The sequence below is a fragment of the Lissotriton vulgaris genome, chromosome 5, assembly GCF_964263255.1.
Source record: "Lissotriton vulgaris chromosome 5, aLisVul1.2, whole genome shotgun sequence".
NCBI lineage: Eukaryota > Metazoa > Chordata > Amphibia > Caudata > Salamandridae > Lissotriton > Lissotriton vulgaris.
The window spans coordinates 1,961,454,520-1,961,466,241 of NC_141693.1; the positions used below are offsets into that span (position 1 = coordinate 1,961,454,520).

General features: G+C 47.0%; 1 protein-coding gene across 5 annotated transcripts in view; it reads left to right on the forward strand.

The window, feature by feature from the left end:
• Positions 1 to 6,391, forward strand: part of VARS1 (valyl-tRNA synthetase 1) — a 210,202-nt gene extending 203,811 nt beyond the window's left edge. For all 5 annotated transcript variants that reach the window (XM_086924647.1, XM_086924645.1, XM_086924644.1 and 2 more), the window contains exons 29-31: positions 304 to 476; positions 1,492 to 1,641; positions 5,443 to 6,391. In XM_086924647.1, coding sequence (XP_086780773.1) covers positions 304 to 476; positions 1,492 to 1,641; positions 5,443 to 5,511 — 392 coding nt within the window. In that variant the 3' untranslated portion in view covers positions 5,512 to 6,391. The remainder of the gene's footprint in view (positions 1 to 303; positions 477 to 1,491; positions 1,642 to 5,442) is intronic.
• Positions 6,392 to 11,722: the final 5,331 nt, after the last annotated feature.

Genomic DNA, 11,722 nt, shown 5'->3' on the forward strand with positions numbered 1-11,722 from the left:
AAAGCACGGTGGTATAGTCAGTGGTTACAATGGGGCCTATAACTGAAGTGCTAGTCCCTGGTCACTCATTTAATGGAGCTAACAGGGTGGGAGCGTGGTCAGATACTTCTAAGAGACCTATAGTCCTCTTGGGTAAAGTACTGTGGCATCGTCAGTGATTGCAATATAGCTAGCATGGATAGTGCACCAATATAGCGAGGGAATTGCATGTTTAGTGATTGCAATGCAGTTCTCGCTAATACCCACTGTGGACCAGGGTTATTGCAAATTAGCTAAAATATTCCTTTCTTCCTTACTCCCTAGGCTACCTCAAGTGTCTTGATGCTGAGACAGCGGAGGTGGTAACAAGGCACTCATCCTACATTCAGACTCTCTCTTCCTCAAAGACGGTGGCCGTCTTAGTGACCGAGGAGCCACCAAGTGGCTGTGCTGTCGCCATTGCCTCCGACAAGTGCACAATCCACCTGATGCTAAAGGTACGAGCTGTAACTTGGATTCTAAGGAGTGGCACAGATGATGCTTGAGGAAGGAACTATTTATCTGTATAGACTTCTTTGAAGAAGGCTGGGTGATGTCCTTTCAGGGTCTCATATGAAAAGGGTAAACAGAGCAAAAATAAACTATTTATTTAACAGGTGGAGAAGAAATATTGTTGTGAACACCAGCTTACCGGCCAGAACCATCATCTTGGTTGCTCTTGACTGTAGGTTTCATGAGGTCTTGGTCTAGGCTGCCCATTGGTTGGTCTAGTTCAGTGGTTCTTAACCTGTGGTTCCTGGATTAATAAAGCATATATACTTAAAAAAGCAACACTCAAAATTGAAAATCTTGAAATGTTCTTTAAATGTGAAGGAATTTGAAATTAGAAACTAAAAGCTAAGTTTATATCCATAGCTTGCATTATTGGAGCAGTGAAAGTACAGCAAACCGAATAATAGTAGAGATGGTGGGTGGCCTCAACTGAAGCACCTACGAAAGGAGAACATACATTAGGAGCAAAAAAGACAGTGATATGCAAGAGTTCAGCATATTTGTTTAACTTTAAGAATTAAAAAATGTATTAGGAAAGCTCCAAGCCTCCTATTAAAATTTCGATTTTTTTTTTCTTTTTAAAAATGTATCTTTGATTATGAATTAAATTATATGTTTTAATATTTTTTTGCCTGATATATAGTTTTCTGTGTATTGCTTTAAAGTTCAAATTGTAGAAATTGCACTGCCGGGGCTTCCGTGGTTTAGCAATGACTCAGTTGGGGTCTCCCAATTCCAGCAATGACTCAATGGGGGTACACAGGAGTCTTAAAGGCTCAGAATCGCAGGTCTAGCCTGCCCATTGTTGAGGACCTCCATTCATCAGTGACTGAGGGTCATCTAAAGGGGGGGGGAGTGGCTTAATCTGAAGAATTATTTTCTTCACACCAAGGGTGGATTTAGAAGAAGAGCTTTCTGTCTGCCTAACAGTACATTATCCTTTCAATTCACTACTCCCAGGGCCTGATTGACGCAGAGAAGGAGATCGCCAAACTCGGCAGCAAAAGGGCCGATGTGCAGAAGCAGATCGAGAAGCTACGAGAGAAGATGGCCACGCCAGACTACAAGAGCAAAGTCCCCACCAACATCCAGGAGATAGAAGCCGAGAAGGTAGAGGAGTGCACATGCGTACGGTGGTATGCTGGGAGTGTGACAGAAGTTTGTCATGCAGCCTGTGTTCATTGAGGAGTACTGCACAGGTGTTCATCAGTGTGAGATGTTGATGGGGCTGTCAGAGAGGTGTCCTTAGAGGTGTAATATTCAGAGGATGCCTGTGGATCTACTTTGTGTACCTGTAGATGTGTGATAGCTCGGGGGTTGTGATGTAGGTCTTATAGGAAGCTGGCTCTCTAGTGTACCAAAATGAGATGCACTGTGTGGAGTCCCCAGGTATCCCTTACTAGTGTACAGGGGCTTGCTTGAACAATTCCAAAGTGCTCTATTTGTGGTAGGGTGGTCAAGCAGCCTTAGGCTTATCAGAGGGGAGTGCAAGGCATTTGTTGCGCACACAGAGTCAATAAATGAGACACACGCTCAATAAGGAAATCCAACACCAATTTGTAACAACACAGATTTTTATATTAATTTAGCCACCAAGATCTTCTATATCAGGTAAATACTTTTCATGTTAGTGATTTTCAGAAACCGAGAAAATACAGCTGTCACATTTGAGGAATGAGCCTTGAGAGCAGTAATGTTATCCTATGGGATTAAACATACACTGAATGGGGTCTCCTGCAAGCGACTTACAGGACTGTTTTTCGGGACTTAAGGTAAGTATGAGCCATAGTCCAAGAAAGCACCAATAATTCAGGGTTACGTGCCTTGGGGTGTCTGGGTGCAGAGGTGCTTTCAGCGGTAGTAGCCTCGAAGATACACGTAAATGGGGAACAGTCCCTGCAGATAAAGGCTGCAAGTGGCTACTAGGGGACCAGTCCGGCAGAACCCAAGGGGGCGGCTCTTGAGGGTCTCGAGGCCACAGAGACACCCTCAGTTTCAATGGACTCTGGCTGGGGGGCTCCGGTGCATAAGTTTATTGTCCACCAGGTCGACAAGTTTGAAGCTGTCACAATTCTCGGAGCACATGTAAAAGAGGGAGAAGAAACACAGCAAGACGTCTTCTGGAGAGGAGCTGGCCTCTTTTGAAGTCCCTCCATACGCAGGTCGGTTTTGGGGGCGAAGGTGTTCATACTGAACACAAACAAGCCTTGGTGCTTGCAGCAGACTCCGGTACACTGGGTATTGGTTCAGGGAGACTCCGGAATGGATCAACGTCTTGAAGACTGGATCTGTCGACTGGATTGGCCTCCTAGATACTCTGTGACTTCCTCCTGGATGGCTGCTACTACTTCGGTGGACCCAGTGGTCAGCAGATCGGTGAACCAGACTTTGTGTTCGGTGGCTGCAAGGAAGTGGATCCTCTACTTCAAGAGAGATGCTGGCTGGTTAGCAAAGTGCTGGCAGCCCTCTGAGGCTTTGGGAGGCTGCACAGCAGCTGGACTAGTCGTATATTTGCCGTTGTTGGGACAGGAGCAGGCCGGCAGGGTATGGCTCCAAGTCCACTGTGTTTATTTTCTTTGGCTCTTCTTTGTCCTCCTTCTTTAGTCAGTTAAATCTGAGTTCCTGATGTCAAGGGGCACCCTCAATACTGAATTTAGGGTTTTTAAGGGGAATGAAGGGTGGTAGCCAATGGGCTACTTACTCTTGGGGTCACTACACCCCCTATAATACCACTCATGTGGGGAGTGGGCATAGGCATTTCCCATAGTTCCACATCTCACCAAAAATAAGATGGTGCAATACTTATTTCGTGGAGCACATCAGGTAGCCCACCTTAGTAGTGTGACTAGCCTGGTGGTGCAATATGCCAACCTGCATAGCTAATTTCCCGCCTTCCCTGGTGCCAAATGGGCATCAGGGCAGGGTGGCATCTCTGAGATCTGGGGAAGTCGGGTCGTATATCAAAGGCAACAGGGGCTTTGAAACCCCTGGCCTTGATCCGCTAGATCACTAGACATCCTGCTGGAGGTGGTGTGCACACCTCCCTCCAGAGCAGGCATTGTTCCTGACCTCGGAGAACGTGGGCTCTCACCTGCAGGGTGTAAAAACATATTTGTGGTAGCAGGCTGGACGATACCAGTCAGCCAGCACATTAGCAAGTAGTACGTTTTTCAGGGGGGCACCTCTAAGGAGCCCTCACGGTGCATTTCATAATAAATCTTGTGTGGTATTGGGTTCTCCAGGCCTACATATTCCGCAAAACCCGCTACACCATAAAACAGACGTTGGCACGGAAACTGGAAAATGCAAAAGACAAGTTTATTAAGACCCCATGGGGTGGTGGTACATTCCTACAGCACCCTTCGGCAATGCAAGAAGTATCACACCGAACGTCGATGCGAGACTTCTTTTATACAGTTTTACAGTAATAAAAAGAGTAGGCGGTACACATTTGCTCAGTTTAGGTACATATAAGGTCATTTTTGGAACACAGCCAACTCATGGGAGGAGTTACAACACCACTGGTCAGTTAGAAAGAACATTCCTAAGTGATGACTGTCCACTAGTACAAAGGGTTTGACTACGCATGTTTAAGCTTGACCAGTACTAAAAATAGCCTGTTGCTGGGCAATTTTAGGTGGTCAGTGGTACAGAGAAAGGACAAAAGGGCATGCTGACCACGAGGCAGCGCGTTCATTTAAAACGGACGCCAGTGTTCTCAAAATGGCCTCCAAACACCATGGTCAAGATAAGGGAAAATTTGTGTAGCAAAGCTTAACGCTAACCCGATCACAGTCAAATTACGACACTTGTACTGTCAACAATACAGATTTATTAAGACAAGGTGTTGGATACCAAACTCCATAGGTTTTACTGAAGCCATAATGTAGCCGGGGAACTCGTAATGACCAGTGCCCAGTGTATATATACTTAATATGGCTTCTCTGTTCGCTTTTGCTATCTAGTAATTATTGTACTTGACAGCACATATGTCCTCACATGTAATATAATGCACCCTGCCTTAGGGCTCTAACGCCTGCTGTAGTGGTGTCTTGCGTATATTACATGCAGTGACTTTGCATGGCACACAGTGAGTGTGTCATGCTGTGTTTTCACTCATGGTTTGCACCATGACTGGCAGTCTGTAATGGTAGGCTGCATGCAATGTATATGGGGGTCCATTAGGGTGGCATAATACATTCTGCAGCCCTTAGGGGCACCCTCTTTAGTACCCATGCCCTGGTATCAGGGTATCACATACTATGGACTTACAGGGCTGCTAAAGTGTCTCTCAGTTGTTACACAATTAGTCTATTTTACCTTGTTTAGGCAAAGAGCACTGGCGCCTGGTTAGCAGGGACCCAGTGCACGTCAGTCGAAAAACTTGATTACCAATGGCAAAAAGTGAGGGTGGCCATGACAGAAAGGGGCACTTTCCTACAAGTATGTGTTACACAGAATTGTGCCCATTTAAGTCTTGCTTGCTGTTAGGTGTGAGTAGAGGTGTGTGTAGGAGGGGGATTACCACACACATAGCATGTAAGGGCCTGTGGTGTGCATAGAATGTGAGCTCTAAAAGCATTGCGCCTTTTTTTCGCAAGGTTCTTTGCAGCTTGAAATTGAATTTAGTTTCCCCTGTTCCGATTGTGAGGTGACACCCCGAGGCGGCCTTTGGCGCCATGCCCCTTGAAGCCACCTCACCACTAGCCATACAGCGCTTTTGACAGATTGGACTAGCTTCTTTTTCTAGTGTGTGGGCTGCAGGGGACCATAGTGTCATTAAACCTCAGCAGCCTCTGCTCTTCCTGGACGCAGGAGGTGGTCTCTTTGGCGAGGGTGGAAGTACATGTGGATTTATATTAGTGTCGGTTTTTTTAATAATAGTTTTTCGCTCTTTCTTCCTAATCGCAGCTGAAACAGAGTGAAACGGAGCTCCAGAAGGCCGAAGAAGCCATCAAGAACTTTCAGAAGATGATCTAAACTCAACTATTTTTAGAGGTTATATTTTGTAATTTAAGGGAAAAAATAAAATGTACCTTTGAGGCACCTTCTTCTGGCAGCGGCTTTGCCCTCCGTTCAGACAGCGTGGAATCCACACTAGAGGAGGGCGTCCCTGCTAGAGGTGCATCCTGCCCGGAAACCTTCCCTGAAAGAGGATGAGGGCGACGATGAGGACAGGAGTCAAATAATTCTGAATGTTTGTCCCTCCTGAGCTGCGCTGTGTACGCCTTCAGCCACTGGAAATGAAATATTTTATTAAAAAATCTGCTTTACTTAAGAGTGCGTGCATGCGGAGTCCATTTGTCTTCTTCACAGTCCTGGTTTGGGAGACGCTATGACAGGGACAGCTTTACTGTGGGAGCTAAAGGGGGAGCCTCCCAACCCCCTGCCAAGAACCCCAAGCCCAGCATGGAGCAGGACGCAAGGCAAAGGAGGTGCGTGAATCCAACAGAGTGCGGAAAAGCGACCAGTATCAAGCCTGGGATGGGGGTCATGTGTAAAAACGCAAGGTAAAGGAGGTGCGTTGAATCCAAAAGAGTGCGGAAAAGCGACCAGTATCAAGCCTGGGATGGGGGTCATGTGTAAGGACGCAAGGCAAAGGAGGTGCGTTGAATCCAAAAGAGTGCGGAAAAGCGACCAGTATCAAGCCTGGGATGGGGGTCATGTGTAAAAACGCAAGGCAAAGGAGGTGCGTTGAATCCAAAAGAGTGCGGAAAAGCGACCAGTATCAAGCCTGGGATGGGGGGGGTCATGTGTAATGTTTGGGTTTATTAACCACTAACACTTTAATCCAGGAGATTAATGTTGGATGTGTAGTTTACATTCTTTTTACAAAACATGTATGGCTGGTTTTCTTGAGAGTTCAGCGTTCATCACAATTTTTTATTTTTTTTTAAATTAGTCTACTTGGTGCTACTCCCTCCCACCACCCCCAGCGTCCTTTGCCTTTCAGCCCATTTTTCCTGAATTACTATTTGATAGTGAACCCTTAACCATATCCTGAGCAGCGCATGAGCTGTTGCGAGGCATACAGTATTGTAGTATGGCTTTGGAGCCCCGCCCACTCTCTGCTCATATATTAATTGGCCTGTGTCATTATCCTTCCTAAACGCTAACAAGCGAGTCGTTATCAGGCTTGTTAGTCCCTCCTTGGTACTGCCTTGTCTGCATTTGTTACCTTCCATAACGACTGGACCTTTTACTTATCTTGTTACACCGTCTACTATATCTTGGCTGTGAGTGCTATTTTGTTTAATGATTTGCCTCTATACCGCCCACTAAGTAGCAGCACGTCGCCGCTTTGATTTTATTTACTAATGGAGGTCCGCTTTAACTATAGCGCCCATGTTTCTTGCTTGCTTTCTTTATTTTAGCAGCGCAGTCCACTTTAAGTATAGTGGCATCAGGTACTTATCTTTTTTTGTGCTTTCACATTCATGGAGGCCGCGCCCTTTTCTTTAGACAAGCCAGGTGTGTGACCGCTATTAAAGTGAAAGCGCTGCATGGGCGCTTTTACAAAAAAAAATAAGTTTGTCAACTTGACAAACGGATGCTTTTTTTGTAAAAGCGCCCATGCCGCGGTTTCACTTTAGTGTCGGCCACGCCCCTTTATTTAGACCCTGCTTGTTTAAAGAAATGGGTGCAGCCTCCATGAATGTGAAAGCGCCACAAGGACGCTAGTAATTTGCAATTCAATATGTCTCGCATTTGCAGGAGTTTGTTATTGTATTGCCAATAGCTCAAACTCTTGTAAATGCACAACGTATTCCATTGCAAATGCTTGTTTTTTCAGGGCACAAGTCAGGGGTACACACGGGTAGACAGCGTCCACTCACTATTTTCACAGGGTGGGCACCGTCCACCTTGTAAGAAGTGGTCCCACTGAAATATGCTGTTGTTGCCCTGGTGGAATTTTCAAACACAGACACATTCAGCAGCGCCTGCACCTTGTCTGCTTTCATTTCCAGCAGCAAAGTGCAGGCGACGTGGAGACTTTCATATTTCAGACTCCAGCGAGGCCCATAAAAAAGGCTGAATTTAAGGCACCATCAGGCCTCCTTTTGTTGCACTATACCTACTGGGAACTATCTGAGCCTTGGACCTAGATCCAAATGCAAGGGAGGGGAAACAAAGGCACTTCTCAAATACTTAAGAGGCATGGTTTTGACTTTGTTCAGTCATTGTATATATGAGTTATGCATGCACTGTAAGAATGTCAGATGTGTTGACCTGTCCCTATATTTACACAAATAGCAATTTAAATACCACTATTTTGTTTTATAGCGCTACTCATCTCAAGGCAGTGTGTCAAAGTGCTTTACATCACACGTACTCATTATAGTTGGACAATAAATCCTTAAAGTGTGTAAATCAACGTACAAAATGTGTTACATAAGACAGTGAGTGTTACAAGGTGTAGGAGTCACATGTCCTTCATTGCTTGCTGTGCTATATTAGAAGGATTATAATTTATGAACTGCGAGTAACAAAATGATCTCTGTGTTAAAAGCAGTAACTCACCTACATAAAATAAAAATATGGCATCTGCATGTTAGATGATGTGCTTTGCAAGGGGCGCGTTAACCCTCTATGCTACTTTGACTCAAAACTGGGACTAGAGAAAACACAGGTTTCTCCAGCAAATGAGTACCCGCCAAAGTTATCTCACCATTATTATTGTTCCCTGGTATTTACTAGGCACATCAAAGCTCTCTGCAGCAGGTGCCTTAACCCCATAGGATAATTCAAAATGCAGACTTTGCGACCAATTAAGCAGAACAGATATGCTGTTAAGTGTCTCCTTGTTACCAACTTCTTTGTGGCAGACTTTAAAAAAAATAATGTATCATTTGAGGCCCACATTTTGCATGGGGTTGCGTTACTTTTTTGCCACAACCCAGATGCAAAATCTTATTTTTTAAATCTCATAATGCTCTCAAATGTACTCATGATCGACCTTTGAAACATGTGCGAAGTGTTAAGATCTGATGTCACTTCTTGTGATGTCACTTCCTGTTGGGTCATGAGTTGTGATGTCACTTACTGAAATGTTATGCACCATGATGCCACTTGCATACAACCTAACTTGGTTAGTCCTCCCACTTCTATTTTTAGGACTTGTACCCTGTTTTCTTTTTCTCACAGAGTTTTGTACCCTGTGGTAATACATGTACCCAGAGCAGGAAGCCCCAGCCTCAGAACAGCAGACTGCATGGCGTAAGAGCAAACAAATATGTGGTGTGTGCCCTCTTCCCCCAAGACCCCAAACATACTCCCTGTGCCAGGCAACACGAGGCAGGAGAGGAGCAAGAAAGGGACAGGTGGGTAAATAACCCCTGGCTGCCTTAACCGGTACAAGCCCAAAACGAGGAGCCCAAGCACGCCCCCACTGGCAGCAAACCCCACAACTAATGGAGACCGGGCAGAAAAGGGTTAACGGGGCAGGATTAGAGAACAAAACGCAAATCCCGCCAGGGGGAGCATGGGTGCACAGGGAGCATTGCCAATTGGACGGAGGAACCCCACCCCTGTAGCGCCTAGAGGTACCCAAGGAACAGCCCACCCACCTGCCTGATGCATTAAAATATTGATAGGGGGAGGATAGGGCACAATTTGGGGGTACACGCGGGTGGACAGCGTCCATCCACTATTTTCATTGGGTGGACACTGTCCACCCTGCCAAGAAGTTGGGCCCCACTGAAAATGTGCTGAACTCGTCCTGGTGAAATTTTCAAACACCGGGACACATTCAGCAGCGCCTGCACGTTGCCTCCTTTCGATCTGCAACAACGTGCAGACGGATGTGGACTTTTATTTTAGGCTCCAGCTGTGCCCATAACAAAGGGCGAATTTGACTGGTCATCAGGCCTCCTTTTGTTAGTCTCCTGGCTGGGAGTGGTCAGGAGCATCACACCTCAAAAATGCAGTGGAGGCGAAACCAACGTTCACACCTTGGTAACACCTCACATATACTTGAGAGGCAGCTTTTCGCCTTGTTCAGTCCTTGTTTACGAGACATGCATGCACTTCTTTAGCGCATGGGTACCCCCAAGCATTTCACTGGGGGGCCGCAAATTACTGTCTGTGGCATGCCTGAGGGCCGCACTGATGCTACCAATGCAAGGGTTGGGTGATTTTAAGCAAAGCAGATGCATGGTGTGGACAACTAACCGAGCCTTCACGTGACTTCTGTCTGCCACCTACGCTCTATTCTCATGCACCAAGAATTAAAGGCAAAGTATTAACATCCAATGTAAAACATGAGAGGGAAAGAGCTACTCATCTGGTGGCTAAATTACAAAATGTGAAAACCAGAAAACCTGGTATCAGTCCTGGCTTCCCCACTTGACGAAATTGTGTGATCCCAGGCAATTGGTTAATTTCACTTTGCCTCCTGTTTCTTCATTACCACATATGAGAGCCCCTAATAACCTACGAGTTTAGGAGGTGTGCTGTACAAAACCTTTTCTTGTGTTTTTATTAATAAACTACGATGTTCCAATTATATCAAATTCAAGGCTACACACAAGGTGCACCTAACAAATGACTTGCCTCTTGGTTCACTAATGGCATTGTTTTCAGAATGGTGGCGGCATGTATGTATGTATGTATGTATAGGCATTTATATAGCGCACTACTTACCCGGAGGGTCCCAAGGCGCTTCGACCGCTGCGAAACCCTTCCTGGCTTCCCTGAGAGATGGTCCCTTAATGGGTATCTCCAGGGTGAGACCAGGCATCCCCGGCGGTCTGGTGGGGCCGTTAGTGAAGATGAGGCAAGCTAATGCCCAGAGTTGCCGAGTGTGATCGCTGATCAGAGTGGGAATGTTTCCATGATTACATTTGAAAACTATCACTGCTAATAATTGCCTCTCAATGCAGCGATATAATCTGATTTATTAAGGTAAAACGCTCATTCATGTTAATAAAATACACTTTTTTTGTAGTTTATAGAAAGTTAAACGCAAGAGGTCTTTAAAACTAAAGCTGTTCATAAAGATAAGTTGTCTAGGCCACCTTTTCTTCTTTAGTTAACAAGTAAATACAGTTTGCCCATTTGTGTGACAGATCTCAGAATGTACCTGCTCTGTCAAGTGAACAGCAGCCCAGTGGTGCTGCTCACCAGCCGCCTGCATTTAAAGGTCAGGAGGGCCGCATGCGGTCCCCGGGCCGTACTTTGCGTATCCCTGATATAGCGCATTTTTACCCCGCCGGAGGCATTGAAATAATTTAAATACCACCATTTTTTTGTTTAGAGTGCTACTTATCCCAGTACAGGATGTCAGCGCTTTACATCACACGTACATATTAAATATACATGTTGGACAGGCCACGTGAAAGGCTTGCTCCCTCCCCGCACGACCAGGCCCGAGCCTGGCTCTTCAGGTGTTACACGCAACAACCACCCGTTTCCCGTCTCATATGGGACCCCTGCCCCTGGACATCTCCCCATCATGGGCCCGATTCCCTACCGGCCCTCTCGCCCGGCCCGGGCGCCATCTTGGACACAGCACCACGAGGCCGCGTGGCCTCCGATCGACCCCAACCCTGGGCCTGGCCAGGCCCCGACATCCCGGCACCACCATCCACCCAGGAGGTGAGCGGACTACTTGGCAGGTCAATGGGAGAAAGAGGTGTCGATGGCTCTCCCCCGCCAGGTGCCGATCGCCCCAGCTCCCCCGGGCGCTGGCTCCACCCCCCTGCTGGGTGTCTGGACTCCCTCATCCTGGACCTCCCGACCTCCAAGTGCGAGGGTCCGGACATCAAAGGGCGCCAGACCTATAACTGGGGCAGCTCCAGAGCAGGAAGGCAGTTGTATCCTGGAGTCGAGAGACGCAGGGAAGAACTCATCCTTGACGGACTACTGGCGCTGCCGTAGCCCTGCCTTACGAACTATCGACCTGCCTGCTGGCGCTGCCGCAACCTTCTGAAACCTTCATCGTCGTCGGGACCTGCTGGCGTGGCCGCGGACCGTTTGTAACCACCACCTTCATCGGGACCTGCTGGCTCCGCCGCGGACCGTCGCTACCTTCAACCATCCCGGGACCTGCTGGCTCCGCCGCGGCCCGACCATCTGGAACGCCGAGCTCGAGGATTGTGAGCTATTCCATCTACCAGATTGGTAACGAGACTGTCCCGCTACCCTTTTCCCAACCAAGAGACTAGAATAGAGGGGACCTCTGAGTCCAGAC